This window comes from Orcinus orca, chromosome 5 (genome assembly GCF_937001465.1).
Source record: "Orcinus orca chromosome 5, mOrcOrc1.1, whole genome shotgun sequence".
Classification (NCBI taxonomy): Eukaryota; Metazoa; Chordata; class Mammalia; order Artiodactyla; family Delphinidae; genus Orcinus; species Orcinus orca.
The window spans coordinates 116,808,183-116,825,104 of record NC_064563.1 but is presented as its reverse complement, the minus strand read 5'-3'; the positions used below and the strand labels follow the sequence as shown (position 1 = coordinate 116,825,104).

Here is a 16,922-nt window from a genome sequence, read left to right as displayed (position 1 = left end):
GATAATACTTAAAAATTAATGTCAATTTCTTAAAACTCTTTTAATCTCAAATTATGAAATAGTTCACACATGCAGAAAACTACACAAATAGATACTCATTTACACTTTGCATAAACTGTCAGTAAATTTTTGCCACATTTGGATTACATTCTCTTTTTAAATAGAAAGGAAAATTTACAGATACTGCTATAGCTCTTTTCCTATCTGTTTCTACTCCTCACTTCCCCAGAGATAACTAGCATCTTGAAGTTGATGTAAATCATTCCATGCATGTTTTTATATTTTTACTAGACATGTATGGTTCTCTTATTTCATCTGTAAAATTAAAGTGTTATACTTAATAAACTGACACATCATTATTATTAGTTTTTAGAAATTTTATTAGAACCAACTGAATAGCACTAGAATTAAAATTGACTAGGCTTCTGCCAAGACTTCAATCTTCAAAATTGATTTTGGGGGAATAAAAAGTCCTTTATGTAACAGTTATTATGAAACGTCCCATTTTTTCCCATGACCTTTGTTTCCCACTTGTAAAATTATTTATACTGAAATTCATTAGCCTGCTCCTGAAGAGAAGCACTAAAGGCTATATAAGTAAACATGGGTTAATTGGATAATTGTGGTGATTTGAAAGCTTATACATGCTTGACTTTGCAGTTATTAATAATACATGAAGCTCACTACAGATAAGCCCTACCTAGGTGTGGGAAGCAAATAAGAATAGAGTCTAGATTCCCTGAATTTGATAGTTGTGGCAAATCAGGAAAACTGCTTTAATCCGTCTCTGACTCAGTTTCCTCATCTATGAAATAAAGAGAATAGAACCCACTCTGACAAGCTGCCTTGAGGCTTATATGAGATAATGCCAAACAAACAGTGCTAAGTGCTCGCTAGATGTAAGTTATCACGGTGAATGTCAATTGGGTATATTTTACACTTTCAGAAATAAGTTCATTGACAGACATGGAAGACTTAAACGTAAAGAATTTTCATTTCTATGTTGCCTCGATATCTCACTTCTTGATACCTCATTTCTTAACTGAGATTTTGCTCCTTTGGTATGATTCCTGAGCTGATGTATCCTGTGGGTAAATTATTATTGGGTAAATTTTTTCAAATGTCTACCTTCTCTTCTTCCAATGGTTTTGCAGTATCTAATTGCCTGTATTAAATCCCTTTCTTATGAGAATATATAGAGAAACTTCTGGTTCCTTCAACTGTACCAACTCCTTCCAAAATCTTCACTAGTTTTTGAAAACAGAGACCCGTCATGCAGACACTAGCAGTTACTCCCAGGACCTCCAGGATGAGGATCTGGGATTTGTTAACTCACCTGCTTAATGAGAAGTGAGTGAAATCTGGATGCAATTAGAAAATGAGGCCTTAGTGTCAATTTTAAAAGTTCTCATCACAAGAAAAACAATTGTAACTACCAGTGGTGATAGATGTTAACTAGACTTATTGCGGTGATCATTTTGCAATATATACAAATATCAGATCATTTTGTTGTACAACTGAAGCTAATATAATGTTATCTGCCAATTAGATCTCAATTAAAAATAAATTAAAATTAGAATAAAAAAAGAAAATGAGAACCTGACCATTTGTAGTATAAAGTGACAAAATGGTATTATGATGTATTGCCCCTGGTCACCTGTAATGAAATGCCAATTGAGGCAAGGCTTTGATGGACTGTAGGGTTCCTGCAGTAGGCTATCATGATATTAATAAAGAACACAACGACTGTGTAAGTGGGCTGCCTGCTTCTGAGTGCACTGAATCGTTTAGAGAAGTGATATACCCAGCTTTTAAATTCTTGGGTCAAGGCACAGTGGTAGTAGGGGCACAGAGAATTGTGACTTATCGCCTCAGTGCTTCTTGTGGCTGAAATTCTGACTCAGCATTGCTGGACTGGGGCCTCCTGTGTGAAAATTTAGAGCATTGACTGGGGAAAGTTCAGGAACCTGAAAACTGGAATAGAATTATGGGAATGGGTCCAGATAAACTTGAGCACTCCAACCCCCCAAATTCCACTGATCCTCCCTTGCCAGCAGGAAGAGCCTTTTCTTCCCATGGATGAAGCTGGAGCTGCCTTACTTGGAGTCCTTGAGATACTTATCACATTAAAGGATATCCATTCACCTCGCACCCTGCTCTACTGCTCCTAATTACCCCCAGAACAAAGATCAGATTCAATTTCCAACATGTCACAGCTACAATACCTAATTCAGGAAAAGAAGGCTTACTAGATTTTGCTAATTTATTCCAATAGAATCTTGGTGAATATTTATGGGATATGATTCTAAATGGGCTAGACCAGGAAAGACAGAAAATAATTTTAAGGTGGCTGCGTTTATTAATATCATTGGATTTAACAGAATTTCTGGAATCAACGGCTAGTTTGAGCTGCTAGAAGTAGTTCTAGCTGTGTGCTTGATATTGACTGAAACTTAGACTCAAATGACGTGTTTAGTAAATAAAGTTAAATGCCTGAAATTCTTTGGCCTAATGGGGAGGGAGGAATTCATGTGACTGTTAAGCACTTGACATGTGGCTAGTCCAAATCAAGATGTTCTTAAAGTGTAAAATAGTGCAAAAACTGCAAACTGTCTCAGTGATAATATGGAGATATGGATTTATATGAATTACATGTAAATTTTGTATGGATTATATATTGAAATAATAATATCTTGTCTATATTAGGTTAAACAAAATATAATTTTAAAAACAATTTCAGTTATTTCTTTTTATTGTGTTTAAAATATGGCTTTTAGAAAATTTGAAAGTACACATGTAGCTTGCATCTGTGTCATGCATTTATATTTTTATTGGGAAGCACTGACATAGAGGGATTCAAATGTTTGAGTGGATTTACCATTTGTGACATACCTACCCATCCTCCAATTCTGTTTTCTGAAAGGGCCCATAAGACAATCCCATCAACAAGGCATCACTATACTCGAGAGAGGAGCCCCTGTATTCTTGAAAAGCATTATAATGTTTGTTCTCTGTAGGCTAGGGATGAAATTAGGAAACAGTGTCATTGTAATGAGCTCCCTGATTTCAATGTGCATGATAGGGTCATGGAGTGGTCAAGACTAAATGGTAGCAATTAACTACCAAGGACAAAGTGAACATGTTTTTCACAATAGTCCCCCGACTCCCAAGGATATTTTGTTGTGGTTTACAGATCATGACTCCCTAAAATTAAAATAGCTGTGAAGTTACCAAAGTATAATTAAGTTTTAAATAAATAAAAAAATATTCTAGGCTTGGTGAAAAAGACCTGACTTGAGTCATGTGTCCACCACCCAATTGCCAAAGCATCAGTGGTCACCCAGTGCATGGGTTGGGAGCCCCGTAACTGAAGGAGAGGCCTGGTAGTTGTGAAAAAGGGTCATGCAATACCATCAAATTTATGTATGATAACTTTATGTTTGGATTTCCCTAGAGGAAGCCCATTTAGCAAGATGTCTGATTTGAAGAAAGGGAGATACAGACTGTTTGAGAATGCTAATGCCTAGAGATCCAGAACACTATTGTGTTTCATCAGTCAAATGATAGAGTTTTGTCCTAATACATCTGCCAGTGTGCCTGAAAATCCATCTTGTGACAATCTTTTCAGTTACTGAGTACATAGATGAATCAACAATTGGCAGAAAAACAATTGTCTCCCTGACCCATTGAATGAGGACTTTATTTATGTATTTATAAAAACCTTTTATTTTATTTTATTTTTGTCCATGCTGCCTAGCTTGTGGGATCTTAGTTCCCCAACCAGGGATTGAACCTGGGCCATGGCAGTGAAAGTCCCAAGTCCTAACCACTGCCAGGGAATTCCCAAGGACTTTCTTTTAATAGTAAGAAGTCAGAATTGCTGCTCTATATAAAATCAAAAAATCAAATGAAATGCCCTACCTGTGTGAAAACATGAACCAATTACTGCCAATTTCCAAGGACTTGAAATATACAATTTGTGTTTGACCTTAACTTTTCCCCATTAAACTAAGTCTTTGCTCCGTGCAGAAGAGGGATAGGGCTTGGAGACTGACAGTGATCATTGTACACTTAAACAGGTGGAGATTTAAATGTTAAAAACTGTTCCGGATATTTTCTCTTTACTACAGAAAATTAACAGAGACCCTGGCACATAAAATGAAGAAAGTATTCTGGCAAATTCATTCTTCTCTCGCCAGTAAATAAACGATACCAGAATAATCTTGCTTTCACTTGGGAGGTATGGTACTGCATATTCACTGTCTTATCTAAGGGATACATCAACCCTCTATCTTTATTCCTCTGAGATCTTGATCATCTCACTATCCTCAAGTCAACATCCTGGCCCACTAGATTGTTGAAATCAGGCACATAGATGTTGGTGAGCAGTAAGCAGCAGTTACTCCATATGTCTTTGTAAGGCCTAAGCCTTCCAAAGCTTGGACGATAAAATCCCATTAAAAAATAGGGTTCTGTATATGTATAACTGATTCACTTTGTTATAAAGCAGAAATTAACACACCATTGTAAAGCAATTATACCCCAATAAAGATGTTAAAAAAGTAGGGTTCTGCCCACTATTCCTGTGAATTTTAGGGGTCTAGTCGTGTCAGGATATTCTTGCCAAAGTGCCCCACATTTTTCAGCAATATGTCTGCTTGTTAGGTATCTTTGGATAATGGAAGAACCATATACCACATTTGGGTGAGCTTTTCCTTCCTATTTATCAACTGCCCATAATGCTATCCCTTCTGAGTGTGAGCCAGAGTAGGCTGTCCTACTGTTTCAGCTTGGTGTGCAAAGCAGCTTTGTTATTTGGCCATATGACTGAGAAAATCAATTGTGCAGTGATGGGACATGTATGCTACTTATGGCAAGTTCTGACGGTAGAATCACAGCATAGAGCACTTTGGGTTTCAGGGGAAAGCAATGACTTCTTAAAATAAAGTCTCCTTTTGAAGTCCAGCTTCTGTCTTGCAATTTGGGTCTAAAAATAATTGAACTTCGGATCAAGGGAAACTAAATTCCTCCCCAAATCCTACAACTGCCATGAACAGGGTGATGTTTGGTCCCCTGGGTCATAAAGTTGAATATACAAAGCGGCATGCTATTATCAAGTGAAATTATCACAGGCAAAGAAGGAATAGTCTCAAGCAGGTACTGAAAGCACAAAAATGTTGCATGTGCAGGTAGCAGCTGCCACTCATAATGAATCTATTCTTGCTGCACCTCCACCTCTCCTTCAATCCATATATATGACCACCTGAGGTGTTTCTCATAATCAGTCAAGAGGGGGAAAAAAATAAGCCTGATAAACATTCAGTTCTGCATCATATGTTGGCACTGGTTGGAAGTGGACTCTTGCTGCATTATAGCCCTTACAAGAATGTCCTGAAGGACAGTAGGAAAAGTAAATCCTTATGGTGGGAAGAACTCTGAGTAGAACAACTGGTTGCCCACTTTACCCGAAAGAGATGACTAGAGGTATGGACCTAGACTGATTCAGAGACAGTAGCTAAAGGGTTTCATGGATGTTTGAGGTGTGAGAAGGGAGAAGTTTGAAGGATGTGTAACAAGAAAATCTGAGCAAGAGGTATGAGGTGGACCTTTTGAAATGAATTCAGATATCAGTGTCCTGGGTAAATGCTTATAAAGGAACATATGTTGCATAGGAGGCTTCTAGTAAAAAGGTGGCAATGTTGACCTATATGTCACTCAGCTTCTTCCTCCACAATCCCACTGCTTCACAATTGGCTCATTAACCATGTGTCCAGTGTAGCAGGGACAGAGGTTGTACATGGGCTTAAAGACTTCATATTACCATTAACAAAACTGGATGGCCATCAATACTGCTGAAAGCCTGGTCTGCCCATAGCACAGATACAGGGTCCACCAAGACAACTGCTTTCATCATGGGGGAGGGAGAAGTGATATGTCCTCACTGGAATAGATGTTCTGTGAATGAATTTTCTTTTCTTTTCTTTTCTTTTTTTCACACCATGTTCTGCCAGACCCACCATCCATGCATTTACTCTACGCCTTGGTCTATATCAGGTTATCATGCATAACATAGCTTCTGAACAAAAAAAAAATATTTTTTCGGCAATGAATTGAAGGGAAGAACTGAATAGAGTCTTCAATAACAGTGAAATAACCAATGGAATGTTCAGTATATTCAGTTATGGACCATCTGGATGCCTTATATAGTTAAGTTTCTTCCATCAAGGAAGGAGTGTATGTTATGAAACAGTGACTAATTTCTTGTTTTTTGTATTGCTAGTCTAGTAGTGATTAGTATTGTTCACCAAGTATTTCTAATTCCTTCTCCTCCAGGTGTCTTGGTAGGACTGTACTTCCCTATTCTGTTGAAATTAGGTGTGTTCATGTGACTTTATTTGGATAAATAGAAGAGCAGAAGTTACTTCTATGCAGAGGCTTTTAAAGCCAGCTCATGATTGTTCTTGCTGCTGCAATCATGGAAGCCTGTGTCAAGAGGGCATCTCTGTTAGCCTCTGGAATCTGAATGACTATATTGAACAGAGCTCCCCCCTGGCCTTTTAAGCCTGACTAAAACATGCATTTTTGTTTCATTGCCTTGGAACACTTATCTTGTATTGCCATGGAAATATAGATTTTGCTTGTGACCACAGCATAACCTACTATGGAACTATGGTACTATGGTACTAACCACAGCTGTAGTACCAACCTTCAGCTGATTCAATAGTTTCTTTGCAGCAATGTAAAGTAATAAGAGTAAAATAATTTTACAGCAAGTGCTTATGTACTGATTACATGGCCCTCTAGGTGTTAACTCTTTTTTTTTTTTTGGTATTAACTCTTTTGATAAAATGAAGTTGCACTGAAGTCCATGAATTGTGAAAAAATTCTATAGGAATAACTGTAAGGAGAAAAAAATGATCATTGCCTAAAATTCTCTCTAAAAATTAGAGATTAGGAAAGATTAGCCAATTCTCTTTAAAGTTTCAAAAGAATTATTGAATGTCAACTATTATTTCCCTTTTATGAATTAGAAAAGTTAAAACAAAAAAGGTGGGGGATGGTTTGCATAGGACCTTAAGCAGGGTTCTAAAGCAGTGCAGGGATAAGACTACCCATGACTGTGTGCTGACAGTTCCTGGCTGGAAGCTGAGCATGATGCTGCTTGGAAGGCTCTGAGCCTGGGATGTGTCTTATTAGGTTAGTAGGGAATCATTTCCAAAGTCATGCCTCTGTAGTTAAAGTGGAGAATAGGTAAGCTAAAATAATATTTTGTATAAATTTCTGTGTAAATGAAGATTCTTACTGAATTACCAAGATAATTAGGGAGTGCATTTTACTGTAGCTTCTACAACACAAGAATTATTTATTTCTTAAAAATTTGTTAAACTTTTAAAAAAACTCTTAAACTGAATCCCTCATATGTATAGGTGCACTGTCTTAAGGATGTCGTTCACACCTAAAAAGTGTCTGCATAGTTTGTGTTTCTGAGTGTGTCTACTTATCTACACATCTCTAAAATTTGTCACTTTGGGATATATTTAAAAAATCAAAAGCATTCCTTCAAAAGTTCAAATCACTATTCATGAAAAGTATTTTCTCCACTGGAACTTCTAACTAAAGAAAATAAAATTAGATGAAATTTTCCTATTAGAATCAAGGTTTTGCCATTTTATAGGAGCTCAGACACTGTGCTCTTTCCTCCTCTACCACAGAAACTCAAAATATTTAGCTGCAAAGTTTACAAGATTGAAAATGTTATAAAATACTAAGTATAACAGTCAATGCCTTAGTCAACACCTTTTTGGAATGACTTAAATCACCAAAACATTCATGAAAAACACTGGAATTATAATTAGTGTTAATAATGTGAGGACAACACAAAATTAGATTTTTAATTAAAAAAAATAATTGACATAGACTGCTTTGAAATCTTCTTTCATAGAATTCCATTGTTGTTAGAGTTCAACCTACTTTTCAATGCTCAAATCCACTTGAACTTCCATGTTCTATGTCCCTTAAACTTCAGGAAGGCAGAGTTAGTCATGTCTACTCCCTATTGTCAGTTATTATGAAAATAAAATCAGTTTTTCTTTTTGTCTTAATTCAAAAAGAAAGAATTTTGGAGTGTTATACATAAATGTAACCCATTATCCCAATCTTCTGTTTTATTTGCTTCTTTTTCATATTTTCAGAGAATTGGCAGAATTGCCTAATAACTGAGGTCACTCCAAACAAATCACAGATTTTACCACTTTATAAATCTGAAAAAATGTGTTTCTTTCTGTTAACTTTGAAAGGCTAATCCGATTGGTTAAATTGATATGATGCTATGATTTTATTCCTAATATGGGTCAATAGAAAGTAGAGATGGTTTATCATTTTAGTAAATGTTTATTAATTCCCTATGATGCACAAAAGTATGATGCACAAGTTGCAAAGAGCAAGTTAATGAGGGGTCCATCAGACATGATGATCCAAGGAAGAGTCATGCATGGTATTGATTTTAACAAATTTAAATATTAAATACCCTATGTCCCTAGTACAATGCCCTCCCCAGGGTAGGCACTTCAACATGTGAGTTTTGCTTAAGTAAATGAATAAATGATCACCCAAATATTTCATAAAGAGTAGGATAGGTATTTTATATGAACTTGTAAATTAGTATGTTATTTTCTACAGCCAAATATAAAGGACTTAAAAACATATGTAACCACTAAAGTTACATTATAAACAAATAAAAAATTCTGCTAAAAGCATTGGTAGACAATAAATATCAAGGATGTTTCCCAGAAAGTGGGAGAGAAAACAACAAAGAATTAGAAATTAGGGAAGAAAGGACAAGAGACTTAATGAATCATTCTAAGAGGTCCATAGTCTGACTAACAGCAATTCCAGAACAGGTGATAGAGAGATGGGGGTTATTAAAAAATAATTTAAGAAAATTTCCCATAACTAAAATAAATGATCCTCCAATTTGAAAGAGCCCATTCAGTACCCAGCATAATCAAAGTAAACAAATAAGCAAGCAAACGTGGACAAGCTACCACAAAGCACATTACAGTAAAACTCTGTTCCTGATGTTTTAAAAGTTTTATTGTGCTATGCTTTTAACAGAAGACTAGGCTTCTGTTAAAAAGAGGATAAACAAGGAAAGTGGAAGAAGTGAGATCTAGGAAATAGGAGAACCAACACAAAAGAGTGATAAAAGAAAGTCCCAGGGGCTTCCCTGGTAGCACAGTGGTTAAGAATCTGCCTGCCAATGCAGGGGTCACGGGTTTGAGCCCTGGTCCGGGAAGATCCCACATGATGTGGAGCAACTAAGCCCGTGTGCCACAACTATTGAGCCTGTGCTCTAGAGCCCATCTAGAGCCCAGGAGTCACAACTACTGAGCCTGCGTGCCACAGCTACTGAAGCCCGCATGCCTAGAGCCCGTGCTCTGCAACAGAGAAGCCACCGCAGTGAGAAGCCCACGCACCGCAACGAGGAGTGGCCCCCGCTCACTGCACCTAGAGAAAGCCTGTGCTCAGCAACGAAGACCCAACACAGCCAAAAATAAATAGATAAAATAAATAAATTAAAAAAGAAAAAAGAAAGTCCCAGGTTTAGAGACAAACCATTCAGTTTGGGACAAAAACATGGAGGGTTTCATGAGAGAAACATCTGAAAAAAACCTCAGATCAATGGAATATTGGATATGATTAAGCATTTAGGAAGTTAAAATGCAATTATTAACTCCAGAAAATGAACAGTCTTACATAAAGATGGCAATGCAATTTCTTTTTTTTTTTTTTTTTGCGGTACACGGGCCTCTCACTGTTGTGGCTTCTCCCGTTGCGGAGCACAGGCTCCGGACGCATAGGCTCAGCGGCCATGGCCCACGGGCCCAGCCGCTTCGCGGCATGTGGGATCTTCCTGGACCGGGGCACGAACCCGTGTTTCCTGCATCAGCAGGTGGACTCTCAACCACTGCGCCACCAGGGAAGCCCAGCAATGCAATTTTAGTAGTCTACTGGCTCTGCAGTAAACTCACATAGGGACAACTTGCTTAGCCTTACCAATGTAAACTCTGACTGTTAATTTAATAAAGAATGTGGTAGTGGGAGAATAGGGGAAAAAAAAAAGATTTCTAGATAATGTATAAAACTGACAAATCAAGAAGTATTTGTGGATGCAATTTATTTAAAAATATAAAGGAAATTATCAGAAGAAATATCTAACAGAGTAAGAAGATAGATTGAGGGGAAGCGGGTTCAAGAATAAGGAGATGGAGTAGGGACCTACTTATTTTTGTTTAAAGCTTGTGTCTTATTTGATTTACACAATATGTGCATTAGTTATTGTGATAATAATGAATCTAGGATGAGAAACAGCAGAGACCTAAAACATTGGTTACTAGCACTGTTGCTGTTGTGTAGAAGGAACATGGCTAATCTATTTAATTTCTAACTACATTCTCAAATGTAGCTTATAGTCACAACAATCTCTCCCAACCTTTGTGATGTTGGAAAATGTGTAATTAATTTTGGACTATTTCTCTTCTGGAGTATTGAAGCAGACATCAGACACTGTCACTATTAATAGGAGCATCTTTCTGAGAGGGTTGTTAAGAGGATTAAATGAGTTACTGCATGTAAAGTGCTTAGAAGACTTCATAGCACATATGAAGGGATAATACAGGCTAGTTATTAGTATGAATACATAGATTAAAAAAACATGCACATGTCTCAATGAAGTTTCTGTTTGATTTTAATGAGGAACCTATACCATTAAGAATGTAGAGTGACAGAAGAATCAATGTCCTCGTCAATTAACAACAGTTACCTGTTGAGATTCCACAATGTGAGGTGAACATGGTTTGGGGGATGTTATTTGTGTGCATATAGGAAAACATACTAATTTGTCCAAGATTTTTTCTTTTTATAAGAAAGCATATATTTTGTTTCCTACCAAACAGAATTATAACCAAACTTTATTTGGAGGTAGTGTTGGTTTGTAGAAGACTCCATTATCCCCATTTGAAATTACTCTGGAAGTTCTGACAATTTGTGGCTAGATCTTTATCTAAATTGATACTGACGTAATTCTGATAACTGTTCAGTTTTCAGATTTTCAAATTTACATTTAGCTTTTCTCCCAATATGCTGCGGTAAAAATAGGAAGCTAATCCTCAAAACAGACCTATGCAGATAGGGGGCATTATCTTATCTTTAGTATGTAGAAATGGGGAAAAAGGATATATTTTAGACATTACAAATCAAATTTGTGGACTTCTTTGGTACTCAAAACCCATATAAAGTTAATTTCCTTTCTAATTAATAATCTGCTTTCTAAAAAGATTAAGCATGCTACTAGGATGTCATTAGCTCCCACTTATTCCCTAAATTTTTATGTATTGATAAATTTCTCTCTACACTTTGTGTCATTGACTAAAGCTATATATGAATTCTGTGTATATTTCAGATAGTTAAATATTCTTGGATGTATTACTTAGTTTTTTCATATTTGTAAAACACCATATGTATTTCCAGTCAATGAACAATGTACTCTTTGTAGGAGCTCCTTTAAAAAAATAATTGATCATTCCATATTTGACTTCTTTGGGATATCTGTCTGACCTCACAGAGTGCTGATTTGAAATCCCCTCTTACTTGTTGTTGCAACAAAGTCTATATACTTTGACTGTTAAATAATCCCCAATATTTATGACCCAGTTAAAGAGGAAATGGGCTACTTCTCTGTAAAAAATGTATAAGTTCACTTTAATAACACACCACCATGCTACCTTAGAAATTGTTCTGTATTCATTGATTAGTAGGAGAGAGACTGAAATGTTTTCAAACCTTATATGACTTTATAGTATTGTATCTGAAGATGGTAAGGAGAAAAGGAATCAATTTACGTTTCTTCCCTAAACTCTATATTACTATATTTTCCTTGGCCTCTTAATGAAATCCCTTATATAATTTAGATAAGTATAGTATATGGTTTAAGCAGTAAGTACTATTAATAAAAGATTATCATTTGTTGACTAAATCATTAATAAAAAATAAATTCATGTGTATGATATGAGGTCCATGGATTCTAGTTTGATGGGTCAATTTGATAGTGATGGTCTCAAATGGTTTGAGCAACAGAGCAGATGTTGTAGTGACAAATTAGCTCACAGTGGAAATTGTACTCTTTGTAGTGGTAGAAAAAGGAGAACCGGAGATGTGTGGATGTGAATTTTAGTGAACTGGTGATCTACTTCTTTGGGACTGTTTCATGTTCCCCAAAATATGTTTTCCAGAATTGTATGGCTCCCTCTGAGAAGGTTTTCTTCTAAATTTATGAATATTAGGAGGAGAAAGAAGAATCCCACATTTAGCTCAACGAAATGAAGCAACATGTACTGAAAAATAAACACCCAGTATACCAGTCATTATAAGTTTACTACCTCCTCCTATTAATTCATCTAATGATATGTTTAATAGCAGAAATCTGACTACTGATTAATCCGACGGAGAAAAATAAATAAGAATGAAAAATTCAAAAAATGCTACATTTAGTCTTAAATGCATTGTTATTGAGGTTCTCTTAAATCAACACTCCAACATGATTTATGCATTGGTTATATATAATTTTCAGGAAATCCATAAAAGACAAAGAGCAAACCCTATTAGTGTATCTAAACAATGCAGTTGTTTAGACTGGGTGAGCACAAGGGAATTGAACTAAGATGCATTGGCAAATGAGGATCCCCTGAGAAAAACACTATGTTGGATTCCTCTTTTCATAAACACGAACTTCCTCAGTATTTATGGTATTAACAAATGACTTTTACAAGGCTTCTTCTAGCTAAGTTTCTGGAAAAGTATCATCATACCAACTCCCTCACCATCTTACCACCAATGGGCTTTGATTTGTTGGTCCTTTAATCTCAGTTCTTATGTTGAAAGATAGGGGGGGAAATGAGAATGAGTTATCTATGACTGAAATAAATATAAGTATTAAAGTTGCCTGTAAAGGTGCTATTAATTTGCATACTTATTCCAAATGTTAAAAGCCTGAATTTTGTAGATGAGGGATAATATTGGAGAAAATTATTACTATGAATATAGTGAGGATGTTTCTAAAGTACCAGTTTATTATTTTATACCAAGGTGAAGTGTATCTGTTGGGTTATTCTCTTTTGAACACAACCATCTGTAAGATTGTAATGAGACAGACCAGTTCTCCATTACCTCTAGCCCCAGCTACTTCACCACACACACACAAACACACACACAACCTAGTTACAGCCCACAACCTGGCAAAAATCTATGAACTGTGCTAACAAGAACTAATGAAAAGAACGTGATAAATACCTGCTATTACAACAAGACCCCTGTCACATCATTATCTGATTCAATGTGTTAAAAGTGTTGTATTTCATTCTTTGCTTTTATCTGAAGTTTTAGTCAAATTGTCTCAGATGTGTAACTTACGCAACTATATTCATAACTATGCTTACAAATTCTGCCTGAAACATTTACATATTTCCAGGCTAACCATTCTTAGACATCTGTAATATGAATTATTTCTAACATATTCAATTAGCTAAATTGCTACTTTTATGCTGACATATACATGCATCTATTTGAGAATTGGTTTGTAGATCAGGTAACAATGTCATACAAACACAGTCCTGAGATATAAGTTGGTAATTATGATTTACAGAACTCTTGTTAAGAGTTTGCTTTCTGTTGTTGTTAAGACTTCAGGCAGAACAACAAAAAGCAAATGTACAGATAATTTTGAACCCTAATTACTTGAAGGTAGTCTTTTATTTCTTTTGATAGCAGTTTAGTTAGATATTAAATCTCTAAGAAAATAAACATATTAGTGATACCAATGTTTCAGGCTCATAAGCATCTTTTTACATTAAAAATAGGCAACAAGAATGCATGCAGTTTTCATGTTAAATTTCTCTTCCCCAAAGTGTTTCCTTTAGCAATATGACCTCCCACCTGAAGAATGAATAAAGTCTGGAAAATGAGGACAAGAAGTTGTTGGGATTGTTAGCTGGAAGCAGGGATGATTAGAAAGATAATTTTATACAGGTGGTTGATGACTGATGGAGGTGGCGGTATTTTAGGAGAAATGGATAGTTAGTATTTGGGAAAGAAACACTCTACCTGTATAGCCCAGCGAATTGTCATCGTTATCAGAGGTGGGGATTGGCGTCCCGTTGTCCTTTCCCCTCTCTACGTCTTCAGGGTCTGTCGGAAACAACACCAGAGCTGCTGATGGGGTCACAGTAGTAACAGTAGTTGCCATTTCGATCACAGCATGTCCAGACACAAGTAAATCCACATGTGACAGAAAAACACACAGGGACAACACACAGCACACTTCATCCTCGCCCCTCCTGCGGCACACTAAGCCATTCGAAGATCTCAGCATCATGGCTTACAGTTTCTACTTCTTCATTTCCCTAATTCTCTGCTCTGCCTGCACCTTTGCTGCACTTCAAAGCTGGTGAAGGGCTCTGACTGCCCTCTGTGAGGCCGCCAGCGCGGACTGAGGGAGCATATGGAGGAGGGAGAGGGCAGGGTGGCTGAATGCTAGCATTGCTAATTTTCTACCTTATTGTTAATCAAAGCTATTGACTGTGATCACTCCCCATCATCGCTTCATCTCCTGCCAATTACAGACTCCAGGGACTGTACCTCATATGGGGGGGCGGGGAGGGTGTGGGGAAAAATAGGGTCTTGTCAAAGAAGAGGGTGGATGATAAAAATGTCATACTTTTTTTCTGAGCAACAGCAAAGAAAGCGCTGCAACATCCCATCTTTCAAAAGGCGACAGTTTGTCATCTTGAAGGACTGAGATAAATTTACTAAAATGAGTGCCTGTGTAGAAGGAGACTTAACTTTGCACATTTGGGTTTGAATATCTGAAAACATTCCAAATTGTTTGCGATTCTATATTATAGTCACCCGGATAGGTATTTTCATTCATTCATTCTTACTTTTCTTGAATAAAAGAAATGCTTTTGTGTGTTTTCCCAATTGCACATTAATTTTCCTACGTGGAATTTGAGAGATGAGGCTAAGCACGACGGCACTCAAGTTCCAATATCCAGAAGCTGAGTTGTGGTATAAATATACACAGAAGCCCAGTGACACCACTAATTTCACTCGTGCTCACTCTATGCGTCATATCTCTGTGTGTTAGATAAATATGAGCTGAAGCTCTAGCTCCGTTGCTGATAAGCAGACACAGACACAATAAAACCCAAGTGCGTACCTCCTAAATTGAATACCGTAGAGTCATAGGTCATTCAAGTTGTGTAGGCTTTTTATCACCTTAAACAGCAGCTACAGAGGATCTCTCAGTCTGAGCAGTGAAGAAGCACAGCTGTTTACTCGAGGAAGAAAGTCTGTCACTTATGAATGAGGCAGCGAGAACGCGCAGGTAATGCCTCTCTAGAAACAGCACAGGGGTCATTAATTTTGTGTCCCTGCTAGTTTTTTAGCTAGGTTGACACATTTTGTCTAAGACACCACTATTCAGGGATGATTTAGAAAATTTTAAAAGAGGATGAAAAGTCCAACATGAATCTGCTTTGTGGCTTTTGCACGTAGCACATTTAACTACTCTGTCCCTGTCTTTCCTCCTTTCTAATCCATGTGTCATTCAATGACCCTGGTGTGGCTAAAATGAAGGACAAAAAAAGGTTCAGATCTCTGCAGACCAAAGGGGAAAAAAGGGCTCATTATCACTCTATTCATCCTTGCCTTCCCAGCAATGGCTGTTGTCCTGTTTGTCCTTAAAATCAACTCTGGGGGTGAAAAGAGAAGGGAACCAGTCCACCAGCTACCCCTCCAGCCTGTTAACGTATTTGCACGGGTTGTTTAGGTCAGAGATTTAAGTCACATCAGTAAAACAGGATGGGAAATAGGCATTTTTGTGTACTTTGAGGCAGTGTTAGCACAATGTTCTGCCCCGAACTAAGTAACCTTGCTCAGGCAGACTAACCAAATAAAAGAGGTTGATGTAGGAAGATAAACAGAAGGTGCTTGTTCAAATGTATTAAAGGGCTTTTAAGGGACCACCCTTGCTTACAGTCTTGTTTTAAAAGATACATTGTGTTTAGGGTCAATCTTAATTTTACAGACTACTAATTTTTAGCAACAAATGCCCCTTTTCAAAGGAAATACTACTTTTAATTTATGATGGGATCGTTTATTTAATGTGAATACACACATTTCTCACCACTCTGTTAAAAATACAGTAGAAAGCTATACAAATGCATGACATGAACCAAATCAGTTTGTCTGTAGAGTATCATAAGACTTTGGGGATAAGGCCTTTGTACCTCTTGTTATTAAACCTTCCCTGAGAATGAGGACATTATTACAAAAACAACAGAGATGAGGAAAGGAAGTTCACTATCATTTGAAATGAGATACCTAAATCTGTTTAAAGTAGATTTTTCACCTATGTCTAACATCCTAAGTGGTTTCTAAATTTGCTTTTCTGTTTCCACTCATCACCCTTCTAGCCCCTTCCTCAGTTCAGGAAAGAACAGACTTTGCATCAATGAATCCTACCACACTTGTGCAGTACATTCTATTTACCTAGTACTGCCTTTCATTACTAATATGCTAGACCTAAAGGAAACAAAAGATGCCATTTTTACTAACTTCACTCATTTTTTCTTCCCCTTCCTTTTTGTCAGAAGATAATTATAAGAGGAAATAACCACTGGACTCACTGCATGTGAGCTGTAGGAGAGAGTCCAAAAGATATTTATTTAAAGTTTTTGTTAAATAATATTGATTATGCGAGCCATGGAATAGAACATAATGAGGAAGAGATTATCTAGTGCTTACAATGTCTAAAGGAGGTCTTCTTGTGCCCCGCATCTGTATTTAGGGCTGTCCAGGCCTGAATT

General features: G+C 36.8%; 1 protein-coding gene across 7 annotated transcripts in view; it reads right to left on the bottom strand.

Moving 5' to 3' along the window:
• The window catches only part of ROBO1 (roundabout guidance receptor 1), a 1,104,762-nt gene that overhangs the window by 474,532 nt on the left and 613,308 nt on the right, over positions 1-16,922 (bottom strand). For all 7 annotated transcript variants that reach the window (XM_049709943.1, XM_049709940.1, XM_049709942.1 and 4 more), the window contains one exon: positions 14,158-14,241. In XM_049709943.1, the coding sequence (XP_049565900.1) occupies positions 14,158-14,241 (84 nt within the window). The remainder of the gene's footprint in view (positions 1-14,157; positions 14,242-16,922) is intronic.